This window comes from Nipponia nippon, unplaced genomic scaffold (assembly GCF_047370975.1).
Source record: "Nipponia nippon isolate SJK-2023a ecotype South Korea unplaced genomic scaffold, ASM4737097v1 scaffold_2, whole genome shotgun sequence".
Lineage (NCBI taxonomy): Eukaryota > Metazoa > Chordata > Aves > Pelecaniformes > Threskiornithidae > Nipponia > Nipponia nippon.
The window spans coordinates 116701914-116718358 of record NW_028262336.1 but is presented as its reverse complement, the minus strand read 5'-3'; the positions used below and the strand labels follow the sequence as shown (position 1 = coordinate 116718358).

The 16445-nt window shown below is 40.8% G+C and overlaps 1 protein-coding gene across 1 annotated transcript in view; it reads right to left on the bottom strand.

The window, feature by feature from the left end:
- Nucleotides 1-16445, bottom strand: part of TRPC6 (transient receptor potential cation channel subfamily C member 6) — a 113801-nt gene that overhangs the window by 8130 nt on the left and 89226 nt on the right. Inside the window, exons 7-9 of the mRNA XM_087756789.1 lie at nt 12458-12722; nt 9408-9603; nt 7553-7756 (exon numbers count right to left, since the gene is read on the bottom strand). Coding sequence (XP_087612915.1) covers nt 7553-7756; nt 9408-9603; nt 12458-12722 — 665 coding nt within the window. The remainder of the gene's footprint in view (nt 1-7552; nt 7757-9407; nt 9604-12457; nt 12723-16445) is intronic.

Below are 16445 nucleotides of genomic sequence, written 5' to 3'. Positions count from 1 at the left end.
TGTCAATTAGAAAATGATAAAAACATCTCAGCAGAGAGCTTTACTGGGGCTTCATTCCAACATACATGTACTAACACAAAGGCTAAAATAAAAAATTTGGGAATTGTACAGGTATGAAAAGGCTGAATGAGGCATCAGACTCTGTTGTTTAACCAGCAATGAGTACATCAATTAAAATTCTCAATTCTCCCAGCTGCTGCAGAGTTTGCTCCTTAAAAGTATTCTGGTTTTCTAGAATTCCAAATAACTTTATATTCACTTTAACAGTAAAGCAAATAAGTCTTCATGAATCTGCGAACAGGGAATAATTTAAATATTTTTAGATTTTTTTTTAGCATTTCATAGAATCATAGAATAGTTTGTGTTTGAAGGAACCTTTAAACATCATGTAGTCCAACCGCTTGCCATGGCCAGGGACATCTTTCACTAGTTCAGGTTTGTACTTTGATATTTTTTCCTGAAGAAAAGATTACACTTAATGGTAAAATGTATTAATTTACAATTAACATAAAGTTTACACTGAATTTGGAATTTTTTTTGTTCTTTAGACAGATTCACAATATCTATATACCCATACTTTGAAAAAACATTATATATCTATTCAGACTATGTTTATTTGACTAAGCAAAAATAATAAGAGAATGGAAATGGAAATATCTAAATAGATATATAAATAATTAATATTTATCTCTAACATATTAACCTGAATTTGGACGGAAATTGAATTAAAGATGTATAAAAAGGGCTAGTTACTGTTGCTTTATCTTGCTTGAATAAAGCTACCTTAAATGTTTTGAATATATATTAGAAAACAGAAGTTTATGTGAATGTTTTAACTTAAACTATGTATCGGATTTGTAATAAAAAATAGTAGCTAGTGAGTTTACATGACTGTGTAATCACTATGTCTTTCAGGATTTTAGAACTAATAATACTCTCTTGGGCCTCACCTTTACCACTAGATTAAAAGAGAAAAACAATCTTCCTGCTTTTTCAGCTCCTGGTTTCCTAATGCAGAATTTTTGGAAATAATGTAGTAGAACAAGAGGAAGAGTATGCGTCCTCTGCAGCGGCAGAGGAAAGTTGCCCTGGCCAAAGCTGCTCTAGGGCGTGAGCCTGGGCTCCAGCTGTGGGGCTGGTGGCTCAGCCCCTCTGGGTCTCTGACTTTTTCTTCAGCTGCGATACCATTCATGATCCTGTTACTTATCAGTTTACATATAAGCTACAAATGCATTTAATTTTATTATGTATTTTTTAATATTTATTATGTATTTTATTATGTATTTTAAATGTAGTCTGTCATGCCGGTTACCAGTTTCAAATTTTTGTTACATTGGTTCACTTCAAAAGTTAATCCAATGCTTAACTAAAACTTGATTTTCACTTGAAATAGCAAAATCGGTAATATGTGGTGAAATGAGTTACGTGAGACACTGCAAACTTGTAAAACCAGACACACTGTGTCCTGGGATGTTTCAGCTGGGACAGAGTTAATTTTCTTCTTAGTAGCTGATACAGTGCTGTGTTTTGGATTTAGGATGAGGATAATGTTGATAACACACTGATGCTTTAGTTGTTGCTAAGCAGTGCTTACACCAGTCAAGGACTTTTCAGCTTCCCATGCTCTGCCCGGTGCACGAGGAGCTGGGAGGGGGCACAGCCAGGACAGCTGACCCAGACTGGCCACAGGGCTGTTCCATACCGTATGGCGTCACGCTCAGCATATAAACTGGGGGAAGAAGAAGGAAAGGGGGGACGTTCTCAGTGATGGCGTTTGTCTTCCCAAGTAACTGTTACGTGTGATGGAGCCCTGCTTTCCTGGGGATGGCTGAACACCTGCCTCCCGATGGGAAGGAGTGAATGAATTCCTTGCTTTGCTTTGCTTGTGCGCGCGGCTTTTGCTTTACCTATTAAACTGTCTTTATCTGAGTTTTCTCACTTTTACTCTTCCGATTCTCTCCCCATCCCACCGGAGGGGGAGTGAGCGAGCGGCTGGGTGGTGCATAGTTGCTGGCTGGGTGGTGCATAGTTACTGGCTGGGTTTAAACCACAACACACTCTAACATCTTTATCTTAACTTTGACCCCTCAGCATGCTGCATTTTTTGAACAGAATAACATACTTTTAATTAGCTACAGACTGCACCTTGAAAGGTGTCAAGTAAATCGGAAGTGTGTAACTTCATTAAATCTGCCTATGTGTAACAGTAACAGGAGAGAACATCTATTGCACATTGCTGAATGACCACTTGGTGGCAGAGATTGCCAAGAGTTCATTATAACTTCATTTTTACAGAAAGTTTTTAAACTCTCTTTAAGCTTCACACCTATGGCTTTTTCCTCTCCCAAAAATTACTACTGGAGTAAACTCAGCCTGTCACATTAATGACTGAACTAGAATTCATATTTTTAGGTTAATATCTATTGAATATCTGCACATGAGTAACTGGAGGGGGAAAAAATGTAATTTAAATAAAACAATTATATAAACCCTAACAAAAATAACTCTCCTCCAGGAGCGTTGTGTGAAAGAAGAAATGCAGCATACATGCACCATTGCTCTTAGAAAACACCTCCTTCTTTAAACTTGCTTCTCATTTCATTGTTCTCTAGTATTACTTAGAATTCAATGCAATGAGAATAGTAATGTAATTACTGTAGCTGTTTTGTGCAGCACTTTGTTAACGTCTTAAATCCCAGTGTTCAGAAGCAGTTGACAACTTGGAATGCCAGTAAGTTGTACATGCTTGGACCAGAAGGGAGGGTTCCCAGAAAATGACTCAGTTTGCACTTCTAGAACCAGAGATCACTTGTGAAAACTTCAGAAACACTGTTTTATACTAGGAAAGTAAAAGTTAACAGATTTTTTTTTTTTGAGTGAGGGTTTAAAGCTATTTCAATAATTAGTTGTTCCTTATTTCTATTCTGAAGGGCCATGTTTTAAGAAAAAGGCTTAAATAGGTCACCTGCCACTATTGTTGTTTAGCTCAGGAAGATGAACAAGTTCTGTGACTCTTAAACCATAACCTTTATTATTCACAAGGCAATTTTTCAATTTTGAATAAAACTCAAAGTAGGTTTCTTTAAAACTCTCCTTTTTCTTCATTTATTTCTCTGCTTTTTTGGTTTGAGTTTCTTGTTCACTTGATGTTTAAAACACCAATTCTAGCCTGAAACAGAAGAAATCTGCGGGTTTAAATCAACAGCCTGAAAGAAAACATCTTCACAGCCTTTATTATTATATGTAGATATGTCTCAAGAAATTATTTCTGGCGTGCTACACTTTGAACACAGCTATGTAAATCACTCGACGTTTAGTGTTGCTGGCATCTGGCTTTGTTTTCTGCCAACGGTAATCAGGGCAGAGCTGGCTCTAGGGGAAGAATTTCCCCCTTCCCATCTTATTTCTTGTCTTTACACTCACCCTGGTGCTTCTGCCGCTTTTGCACTAAGAAGATGCAGACCTTGCAGGAGAAAACCCACAGGCTGGGTCTGAATCATTAAACTCAAGCATGTGTTAACATTTCTGGGTACTGCAATGTAATGTCTTCTGTCAGTAAACTTTTAGTGTCCTCCCAAGTAGGACTTGCACCAGAGCAACTGGCTCTCTCCTTTGGCACAGTTTGGCAACTGGAATTGCCTGGGGACAACAGCTTGCAGCAACCTTACTTTGGGAGGAAAACTACTTGAATGGGGCAAGCCATTCCTGAACTGGCCTCAGTGCCCAGATAAGCTCCCTGTCACAGTTAATTTACTAGCACAGACACAGCCACCAAGTCTTGGGGCTGGTCTTGTCAAATCTTATCTTTGCACAGCTCATCGTGTTTATAGTAGCTCCTTGCAGAAGTAGCTCCTCACTCAGCAGTCACAGCAGCACCAACCTGCTCAGCACAGGACGAGTCCAAAGTCAAACCCCAAAAAGCCTAAGAATGCCTTTGAGAAGATGCCATAAAACAGCCTCAACAATAACAAATCATCAACAGCGAGTCAAAATGTGATGTGAAAACATTTTAGTTACTTTTTAGAAGTGGGAAGGATGGCAGCATCTGATAGATTCCGATAAAGTCAGCTCCACAGTAAGTGGCAGTCCAAAAGGTAAGTAAAAATGTAATGATCTGGCAATATCAGTCACCCTGCTGGAAAAGCTGAGGAATTAATAGATGCGATTCAGCTGCTTTATGTTTTTCAACGAAAAGCTTTTTTTTTTTTTTAAATTGATTTGCAGTTTTATAGCTTCTTTGGCTGGGGAGTAAGCACATTTCATTTAGCATTAGTTATACTACAATCTGCAGTGAGTGGAAAGCATTAATATTTGAAGACTAAAAATTAATTCAGGCTTAGGAAAAAATCTGATAAACGATGGTTGCATCCTTACAGCTCTCTTTCAGAGGCACTGCTGTAAAAACAGATACAACTGTTACTATCTAGAATTGGTAATTATTACACTTTGCACCTTTCTCACCATCTGAATTGCTAGGTTTGAATATAATTTTGGAAAGGAATGATAAAAATCCAGCTTCTTTCCTTAGGGTGTAAGAATGGGACTTTTAAGAGTACCTGTTTTATGGGAACATAAATTTCATTTTAAAAAGTCATTAAAAATAAGCTTCTAACCTACTTACATGCTTTTCAAAGTCACAAATTAAGTGAATTAGAAAAAAAATCCTTGGATCTGTTGTTTCTCACCATCACTCAATTTGAAGTTTATATGCATCTTCTTAAAGTCATGATTTTTCAGTGATGATTTTATCATTCATGGAAGTTGTGAAATCAATTTGCATCAAGCAGTTTGATGAAAAGTTTTGCAAATGCTGGAGTCATTAAAAACCTGAGCAAATGCAGTATCACCTCTGTTGGGTCTTAAATACATTAGGATTAGATTTCCCAAATAAAATGAAGTGAGATCTATGAAATGCTAGAAAAATTACGAGTAGCACACACGAGACATCTGAAGTTAATAACAATCTTGACTTCAGCGACAGTGTTTGTAATATCTGTGTTTGTTTTTATAAACTATTATGAACTTAACCAGAGGCAGAGGCTTGTCAGTGCCACAGTATTTTTCCCTATAGTTCCATTTTTTCCTTCTAGGATTGCAACCAGCTTCTTTCTTTTCTCTTTTACCCTTCAACTGATAACTGTGATGGAAAAGGTGCTTGTCACATTGATGACAGAGAGCTGACAGATGCATGTAAATTCTTTTCTGGCCCCCAGTCTAATGACTAATGACTCTTGACTACAGACTCAAGAACTCCTAACCTTGAACAGGCCTCTGCTCAGACTACTGCCTATTTTAACAAAGATCCTGGCACATTACAATTTCCATAAATGACACATTTGTTTCTGCCACCATGACAAACCTGTAATTTCTTTTATGTGTGAATGCTACCATATGCTCACCTTTCTACTCACTACGTCTCATCAGTTTACTTGCAAAGCTCTTCTTCCCTAACGTGTTACAGTAGTGCTAATCTTTACACTTCCAGTACCAGCTAACACCATGTGCTATGACCCGTGTTCTCTTAAAGCAATTAATTTGATTCATACCAAGACACTGCAAGAAAAACAGACTGACTATAAACTCTTTAAATGAGCACTTGAGATATACCAAGGAATCAACTCAAGTGCTTTTTACTGTACTTGTCATGTAAATAAAACAGGTAACAGAATGCTTTACAATAAAAGCAGGCTGCATCCTCCATGGAAGCAGAGACAGGCTACAAACGGGGAATTTAGAAACTCTGCCCAGGCACGTGAGGGTGGTGGGAGGAAAGCCAAAGCTCACCTTCAGCTGGCATTTGCAAGGGCAGTAACACAACAGCAGTATAAGGCCAAACAAGGAAAACGTGGGCCTGTTTCTCAGTGAGGAGGGGATTTAATGACAGCAGACTCAGGTAAGGCTGAAGGACATGATGCCTTTTTTGCCTCAGTCTTCTCCAACAGTCTCTCAGGACTTAGTGAAGGGATTCGAGGAGAAGAATGACCAGCTGTGGAGGAGGGTCAAGTCAGGGGTTACTTGAGAGAACCTGACCCAGGCAAGTCCATTGGACCCAATGAGCTGCATCCACGGGTGCTGAGAGAGCAGATGAAGTCCTTGCAAACATGCTATCATCTTTAAAAGATCACGGAGACTGGGAGAGGTCCCCAAAGGCTGGAGAAAGACAAATGTCAAACCTATCTTCAAAAAAGGTCAAAATGATGATCTGGGCAACCACAGGCCACTCAACCTCCCTTCGGTAACCGGAAAAATAATGGATTGAGTCCTCTTGGAGCACATTTCTGGGCACATGGAAAAGCAGATGGTGACTGGGAAAAGTAAGTGTGGATTTATGAAAAGTAAAACCTGTCTGACATCTGGATGGCTTTCTGAGATAAAATGACTGGATTTGCAGATGAGGAGAGAGCTGAAGATGTCATCTACCTTGACTTCAGCACAGGTTTTAACACTGTATCCTAGAATATTCTTGTACCCACATTAGGATGTTACTGTCTGGATGGGTGGACAACTAGATGGGCAAAATCCTGGCTGGATGGTTGTGCTCAGAGGGTACTACAGGGGTCTTGTCCTGGGACTTGCCCTTTCAAACATCTTTATCAATGACCAGGTGTCTGAAGTGTTGGAGCACATTCCTGTCAAGTTTGCAGACAAAGCCAAATTTGGGGGGTGGGGGGAAGCTGATAGGTTTGAGGACAGGGATGCCATACAGGAGGATGGGGCTGACAGGAACCCTGTGAATTTCAATAAGGACAAATGGGAAGGAATAACTCTTTCAACAACACAGGCTGGGGACTGGCTGGCTGTGGAGCAGCTCTGCAGAAAAGGACCTGAGAGACTTAGGGGACAAGACAAGAAAGATGTTAAAAAAATGCAGCAAGTTCAGCAGAAGGTCACCAAGATGTTTGGGGCTGGAGCACTTGCCCTGTGAAGACACTGGGGAATCTAGGCTTGTTCAGCCTGAAGCAGAGATGGCTTCAGGCATACCTTAGAGGAGCCCCCAGTGCGTACAAGGAGGTCATTGAGGAGAAGGAGCTGGGCTCTTCACAGTGCTGCAGGACAGCAGGATGAGAAACAATGGGCAAATTCAAACAAGAGGTAGCAGAAGCAACTGTTTCCCCATGAGGGACAGTCAGGTGGTGGCACATGGTGCCCAGAGAGGCTGTGCAGTCTCCATCCTTGGATGTTTTCAAGACCTGACTGGATGAAGCCCTGAGCAACCTGGCCTGACCTCAGAGTTGACCCTGCTGTCAGCAGGGGGTTGGACAAGAGACCTCTTGAAGTCCCTCCCAGCCTGAATTATTCTCTGATTCTGTAACAAGAAGCAGGAAGAACTGTAAATTTACAATGGTATTTTTGGACTTTACTGATTACAGATGTGGACAAATATTTATATTAAAAAACAAAGCAAGAATTTCAACCTGTACGTAGTGACTGACTTCAGTACAGACTAAGTATATCGGGAAATTAATCAGAAAAACAGGTCAACAAGAAAAATGAAGTTAAAATTGGTTTTATCTTTTAAAATTAGCAGGCAGTATACACACTACACAATTACCTTGTTCATCTCTGCATCTTCCTGAAAGCTTTTCTTTTGGCACAGAAATGGTTTAGAAATCCATTTTTTGATTCTGAGTAGGAGATACAGCAAAGATTTTGGGCTTGGCACTAAGTTGAAGGGAACTGGAAGAGTTCTCCCTTCTTCAAAGTAAGAAAACCAAAGTTTAGCCCTTGCAAATTTCCATTCTACATCAGCATCATCCTGTAAAACAGAAACACAGCTGTTAATACACTGTTACCACCTTGACTATTAAAGATGCTCTAGCTAAACTCTATGTGTGTTTTGAATGTAATTGGCTGAAGTTAATCTCAAACAGATCAAGAACTTGTTTATAATCTGTGAAAACCAAATTTCAGTGAATGGAACTGTTCTTTTTAATCCTTTTAAAATAATGCAATTACAGTAGAACAAAGTGGATTTGATTTAAACATTGGTTACTCCAGAGTGAGTGTTAATAGTCTGCAATACAGGATGACAGAGACAGACCTCTTTGGTGCTCTTTGTAAACACACTGATGAGAATGAAAGCTATCACTTGAAAGCACACAATACAATACCCAATTTAGAGCTTCACAGCAACACTGGAATTCATCTGTTAGGGCTTGACTGAGTAGTTGCTTGCCTGGAACACTGTCATGCTCAGTAAATAAAGTGAAAAAATCCTATGTTAACATAACAAGAATGTAAATCTCTCAATGAGACTACCAGCTCTGATTTCTTATCTTATTGGTCTCTTCTGTAGTAATCAGTCTATTATCTTTTTTGTGAAGAAAACATAGTATCAGAATTGTAAATGAAAATTCTACTCTATTATTTTAAACATGAAGTTAAAAAAGATTACGTGATTCTTACCTAATTCCTTCCACTTCCTGGAATATAAGATTAAATCAGGTATGCTATAATCACCATGGTTTATGTTTAACATTTACGATAGCCAAAACACTTTATTCCTCCCTGTAAAGTTCAAGAGGGTTTTCTGCAGAAAGAACTGACGTCATGTTCAAGGACATGACTCAATATTGCTGTAGCTGTTTTTAGAAGCTGTATCCAGTCACCATATTTTTTGATAATAGCCTGGTTTTTATTGCTCTGAACCTGATAGTTAGTTCTGTGGCCTCCTGAGTCAGAAGAATCTGAACCTCCCTAGAGAATGTGTGTTGCTCAAGCTGGACAACACTACAACCCCAAACCAGAGCCCAGAACCTGGAACCAGAGCGGCATCGAACAACCTGAGTCTGCTGCTTTCTGGCAAGGGCATCACCTGGGAAAGGCTGGGATGGCTCCTGGAGATCTGCTTCCTCTTTTTCTAAACAATGATAATGATTTAGGCCTTTGTTTTCCATAGCATGCAAAAGTTCATGCTGATTTTTAGTAGCCCTGCTGATTACTTTGTCAAGTAAAGTTTTGTTCACTACAGAGGACTAGAGCAACAGTTGTTTAAATAAGAGAAGAAACCAGCATGTTAAAGACTTGCTTGCAAGGTCAAGGCACAGGAACGAGAACATCCTTGCAGCAAGAGGGACACTACTCAAATAATAACTACAAATGAGGTGAATGAAAGATTCACGAAGTCACACAATGTAGCCCATCCTCTTCAGGAACATAACACAGTTCAACAGCAGTTTCTTAGTCCAGCCTAGTTCTTACCATTGCAAGGACATGCAGCTGGGTAATTTCCAGGTATTTGATAATAACAATGTACAGTGGAATTAATATTTTCTCCTAATATATTCCAAAAGCCTATGTGTTATTTTTCTTAAATAAGATATCAACAAGAAAGATTTTTCAGGACATTTAGACAATTAGCTATAACAGTAAATGTGGTGATATTTCATCATAAATGGAATTTTTACCTCAATTTCCTGGAATGAACTGTTGATCATTGCAATAAGCATGTTCAGTAAGACAATGACCATGGTAACATTATAGACTCCATAAAGCACATAACCAATATTTTCAATAAATTTATGTTTATAATTGATGACAACTGATTTAACTTCCGAGAGTCCAAATATAGCCCAGAACAATGTCTTGAAACTTTCTTCAACACTAAAAGGAGAAATTGAACACAAGCATATGTTACTGAAGAAAAGCTGTATATTCTTATTGTATAAATTGCCAGTTACCATTTTTATACAGTATACAAATTTTTCCATAATCATAATGCAGAACTCTACATAACTCTACATAATAGTGATATTATGCAGAACAAGCAGACTACCTAATTTCATAGGTACAGGCTGTTTCATAATATAAGATTCCTAATATTTAGGACCGACAATAAAACCACCTGATTCAGTTTAGAAATTATATATGCATCCTTGAAAGAATAGTACAATAATTCACTTGTTAACTACTTTAACCTACATGCTACATGCTTGCCCCTAATGTGAATATAAATAACAAAAATAATTAACCTGTAAATACTTTATTTTTATTTCACCATTAGTTCACTTAGTATGAATTATTTCACCATTAATATGACTAACATTCTGAAACTGTGAAGAAGACAGGATGTCTGACTGCAAACTAGCATTTTTCAAAAAATGGGTCTCACAGACCATAATTCTCCAGTTAAGTTTTCACTGTTCCACAGATCCAGGGTAAAGTTAATAAGCCATGGTGTGGGGATATTGGTTTTTTTTCAGGTTAGTTCATTTAAATACACATATTTCCTCTTAATCAGTTTATATACATATATGCATAAACATAAGTCCAAACCTCTGAGGTATCTTTTCCTATCTATCTCCACCTGTTTGAAGACATATTTTCTCTTGTTTTGATGAAAAGATCTCAGTTCCCCATACCCAAAAATGCAGTAGCATTGCAAAGCACATTTTGGATTATATTGCGTTATTGTTAAGAAAAAAAAGTTAAAAGAAGCTTGCAATTCTTAGTCATTAATTTACTTCTCTGCTTATCATATTTTATCAGTATTCCATCTGTGAGTTGTAGTTTTAGGTACTTTATCTATTGTGTGAACTAATAGTAATAAAAAAAGTAGTAACAAATCTTTCCCTCATGGCCAAGTTTGCTTCCCGGCTGAGTATACTTCAGAACAGCTACAGCCCGAGTATCATGACAGCCAGAAATGAAGTGGGCAAGGACTGCAGAGCATGGAAAAGAATGAGTTTCCACTCAAGTGATTTATCTTAAAATCACAGCTAGAAATGAGACACATGACAAATGTATACCGAAGAACTCCTGACAGACAGAGTAAAATTAGTAAAATTTCTCTTCTTATAGTGGGAGAAGAAAAAAAGAACAGCCAAGGAAAAGCCAAAAAAAAAGGGAATACATTTTCTCCTCTCAAAATGGAATAGGTTATTGTCATTGGAAACTATGGAGAGCCAGAGCTTAAAACAGGGGTTACATTTTTTTTTACTGGTAAGAATATACAGAGCAGTGAATTAAATGACAAGTATTTTATAATGTGTATCACACTGTAGTGATTAGCCTGCTTCAATTACAGAGGACAGCAGCAGTTGATGGAGGAACCAGCCTTGCTCCCACATGCTGCAGGGAGCCGCTACGCTGCACTCCGAAGTGCCAGCACTGACTGCCCTTGTAGGCAGGGTGCTGTCCTGCAGCCCAGGGTCTGACCCAGCTTATGTCCTGCACTCCCTGAACAAAAGATTGCACTGACAGGTCATCTGACATATGTACAGTGCTGTGCAAAGGGTCTGAGGTACTTCTGGTTTTTTATAAGCCTCCCCAGCCTAATGCAGTACAGGAGGCCGTTGGGCTGCTTTGCCACAAGGGCCCATTGCTGGCTCATGGTCAACTTGGTGTCCATCAGGACGCCCAGGTCCTTTTCTGCCAAGCTGCTTTCCAACCGGTCAGCCCCAGCCCGCCCTGGTGCCTGGGGTTATTCCTCCAGAGGGGCAGGACATGGCATTTCCCTGTGTTGAAATTCACGAGGTCTCTGTCAGCCCATTTCTCCAGCCTGTCAGGGTCCTTCTGAGTGGCACCACAACCAGCTGGCCTACCAGTCACTCTTGTTCATCCATACAGGCCTCCTGACACCTTTGCTTGATTTCCTGCTCATTGAGATGGACTAATCTTGAGCACTGAAAAGGCAATTCTTGAAATTCAGCCAGGGTCTCTTATCCCATGAGATTCTTCCCTGAACAGCCCGAAGTCTGCTCTGCGAAGTCCAGGGTTGTGGTTCTGTTATTTGCCTTGTTCTCTCTTCTCAGGAACCCGAACTCCACCATCTCATGGTCAGCCAAGGCTGTTCCCAGCCTCCACATACCCAACCAGTTCTTCCTTGTTTGTAAAAGTCAGGTGTCACAAAGCTCCTCTCCGCATCAGCTCCTCAGTCACCTGTGTCAGGAATTTATTGTCGATGCCCTCCAGAAACTTCCTGGATTGCTTGTGCCCTGCTGTGTTGTCCCTCCAGCAGATATCAGGGTGGTTAAAAAAAACCATAAGGACCAGGGCCTGCAAGCGTGAGGCTTCTTCCAGTTGTCTGAAGAAGACCTCATCTACTTTGTCTTCCTGATCAGGCATTCTGTAGCAGACATCCATTAAAACATCACCCACGTTGGTCTGCCCTCTAATCCTGACCTATAAGCTCTTGCTGGCTCATCATCTATCCCTAGGCAGAGGTAGAGGCGTTCCTGCTGCTCCCTCACGTAAAGGCCAACTACATCTCACCTTCCCAGCTTGTCTTTCCTGATTTATCATAGTATTGTTGGGATCAAGAGCTCATCGTCTGTTTTAAAGTATACCCTTTAAGCACCAGAACAAGAGAGAAAATTACTGCTTAATCCAAGACGAAGAAATTTTTAAGAGACACAAACCTTATAAAACAATTAGTAAACTTAATACATACAATGCAAGGAAACGACTTTCCATAAAAATAGCCCACAATCATTACAGTTTCATCAGTTGTACTTACGTTGTGAATGCTTCATTTTGTTTTGCCCCCAGATAGTAGGAATAGAGATTAAACATGCCTATCATGAAAGCCACAAACACCATGATAAATATCACCATGAACTTGAAGATGTCTTTCACAGTTCTGCCAAGTGATATCTGCAGTGGTCCAAAGCTTTCATTAGCTGGTAAGATGTAGGCTATTCTGGAGAAACTTAATACTACTGCAATTGCATACAGGCCTTCAGATATGATCTGAGGATCAGACGGATCCCAGTTTATTCTGGCTAGAAACAAAAGATGAGAATTTTGGTCAGTATTTCAAAGTCCATCTTAGGCTGTTCACTGAAGTACTCTCTTTTGGTTAGTAACAATGAACCAGTCAGGGTAAACTGAAATTGAATGTAATGGTTCTATGCAAATTTGGAACAGATAAGATGCAGTCTTCATGGATTTTTTTCCTTTGTTGTACATTGCATCATAATTTTCAGCAACTTTCACTTGCACAAAAAATCTAAGACTTTGTTGTCTAAAAGTAAGGAGCAGTTACTTTCTACCGTTTCAAACTTAAAAAACACACAGAAAATCCACTTCCTCACTGACAGCTGTGAATACTTGGGTATTAACTTGGGCTTCCATGTGCCAAGAACGACTGCTCAAATAGTGCCAGTAGTGGTTGTCCACTACAGCACAGTGCTCAGTGAATGTCATACATGAAGATGCTGCTAGAAATAGAAGTGAAAGAAAGGAAGATACCTTGTTAAGACTGAAACAGAAGTGGGATATTATTCCAACTACTATGCTAGGGCTGGGGAAGCATTTTACTTTTTTACTTATGTTTTACTTTCTTCTTTTTACACCTTCATCAGAAATGTAATTTTTAATTAGAAGAAACAACGAGTGGGCTTCAGCTTGAGATTAAGATGTCTACGGACAGCTATCCAAATGGAAGGTATAGTCAGTGCAGCTTACTGAGCACTTGGATTTGATTCAGACACCTGAATAAAGACATCCATTGCCATGTGAGATGCCCAGGGTATCCAAGGTTGCTTGTACAGATCTGTGCGAGGTCTTTTTGAAGCAGCACCTTGGCGATTCAAATGGCAATAGTCACTTATGTTTAGCCAATTGAATTGAGCCAGGTAGCCCTAAAATCATTTCACAGGTCCACTGACTGTGCTGATTAGATCTCCATTGATTATAAAGGTGGGCTGTAAGATCACTGAAGTAACTTTTTGGGAGTTGAATCCCAACATATTAGAGAATTTACGTAAAATTCAGCTTATAGTGTCAGGTGATGAAAACTGAATAAATTAAATTAGAAATGTGATTTGTTTGAGCTATCCAAAATGAACTGTTTTGATGTGGGGATCTGGAATCATTAAATGCCATCAACAACTCCAAAACTGTGAGAGCAATGTTTCTCTACTTTTTCTATTTACTCCATCTTTTTACTCATAGTGAAATGGCAATGGCCCTTTCCTGACATGTGCCAAACACCCATTTCATCACCTTTTCTGTCATTATTTCTATCAATCTCTTCTGTTGAAGCTAATCCACTTGTGTGAATTACTTGAACATCCTTTGGATCATGAGTGGATGTGACACTGCTGTTTGATAGGGAACACATTCAACTGAAGAGGGAAACATTCAGGTTCAAACCTGTACTTAAAGCAATATTTATAGAAAAGTGTCAGAAGGAGAAATCCAAAGCAATACCATTCAGGATACTTCCTAGCTGGAGATTAAGGCGTTCTCCCATGAGGTGGGAGGCCTACGTTCAATTCACTACTATACTTCAGGCAAAGACAAGAGGTTAACCTGGGATGGGTTTCCTACATCCCAGGAGAGTGTTGTCATTTGCGTTTATTCTACTGTAAATGCCAAAAAATGAAACAAACAATTTATACTGTAATGAAGGCAATCACTGGCATTTGGAAAAATACTAATTCGAGATGTTAACTAACAAATAACCATTTAATAAAGTATCAGAAAACTATATTCTTCAAGGAACTTACTGCCATGCCAGTGTTCATGTATCATGACAAAGTAATGAATGACTCTGGTTTTAGGCATAACAAGGCTCAGTTAGCACACATTCATTGCCTTGTTAGCTGCTGTGTGCTTCATGTAGGTATGTGCATATTCTTTTGTTTATTGAGCTCCTCACTGTAAAGCCTACTACACACTATACTGAAAAGAGAAAATTGTATGGCAAAGACGGCACATATTCACATAAGCAGACATACCTATGTTAGCTTTACCTCAGATTTCATGGATAACTAAAATCAAAGATGGCAGATGTTTCAGTATGGGCTAGTAGCCAGATGTCTTTTACGTTTCCAGATGAGCTATGTTATCACAGAAAGTTTGAGATGGGAAGGGACCTCTGGAGGTCATCTGATCCAACACCCCTTCTCAAGTGTAGTAAAGATAAGGGCTGGCGACCGGAAGATCACGTGCTGTACGGAAAGAGTTAAGGGTCGACCCTCCCTTGTCTCCGCCCCTTATAACATGACACGCCTACTGCTGGGGGTATAAAGCCCGTGTTGGCTGGAGATCTGGTGGGATAACCTTGATGTGTAGTGTTTGCTACACAGTGGTGACCCCGACGTGTTCAGGCAACAGCGATGGAGCTCGCGGAAGTCATAAAGGTACTAAAGTCGGTAACGACAAGGGTGCTCAAGAGGGGGTTTGCGGCAAGGCGGCGCCGACCTGCTGCACGTGGTGTGCTGATGGGGCAGGAATCTCCTGGGAACGAAAAGCCAACAAGTTTAGTTTCGGAGGGGACACAGGCTGGCTGGGAAGGAGTGGCCTGTGGGACACAGACGGAACCGTTGTTACTGGGGGCTGAGCCAACGGAGGAAGGGGAGGTGCAAGGAGACTATGGCGCAGCGGGAACAAAGGAGTCGGGAAAGGTGTTCCCGATACAAGTGGGGAGTTTAGAGCGGCCGCCCACGGAACCTTCGGCACCTCCTGCACCGGCGGATCTGCCACTTCCTCAATACCCCTGGGGCGAGTTGCAACAATGTGTGGAAAGGGAGCTGACTGATAGGTTGCTGGATTGGGTCCCGGGGGCCGATGTGGGATGCCAGCAGTATCGTGAACTACGTGAAGGAAGATGGCGGGAAGGAGAAAAAGAAGGCAAAACACCTGAGGACGCCCCATTGTATCCCAGTGATTGACGAGTGCTGGACACACAGAGAGCGGAGCGCAGGACATCGAGGGGGGGTGGTAGGGCTCCCCCGGCACTGTCAGTGATACCTGAGCCACCAGAGGGAACCCCTATCCCTAGGGCAATGGGAAATCAAACTGGTATTCCCTCACAGTGGAGGGAGCCTGTACACGATTACCCCATGAGCTCTGATAGCAGTGAGGGCGAAGGGGGTGACGAGGGATCCTCGATTGTTGCTCATCCGCCCCCGCTGCCGAGACGGACTAACGAGGTTTCAAGGGAACTCGAGGCATTGATCAGCCGATTGAGAGGGGTGGTGGCAAATGCGGAAAGTCTTATGCCAGGGGGAATGCCGAAAGAGAGGGCAAACGGGACGGATTGGCAGATGATTGCAAAAAATTGTGTCTTGGAAGGAGTGCGATTCCAGGCCCCTCCGATTCAAGCATTTCCTATCCGAGCAGCCCCAGGTGGAGGATATGAGTGGCAACCGTTAGATGCAAAGTTGGTGAAAGAATTGGTCACAACGGTGAAAAGTCATGGATTAAATTCCCCAGAAACCCAAGTCCTACTAGACTGTGTTTTTGCAACGCCGCTTGCACCTTTTGATATCATTCAGTTGATGCGGGCCGTATTGACCCCCTCGATGATGGTATTGTTTAGGGAGGAGTGGAGGAATCGGTGCACCCAAGTTGTTATCAAGGCGCAACAGGCCAACCATCCCATGGCAGGAGTGACTTTAGAGCAGCTGATGGGTGAAGGGCCGTTCGCAACTCCTCAGGCACAGGCTCAGCGAATGCGGGGGCGCGATTTTGCTGCATCTTCGAAAGCTGCCCAG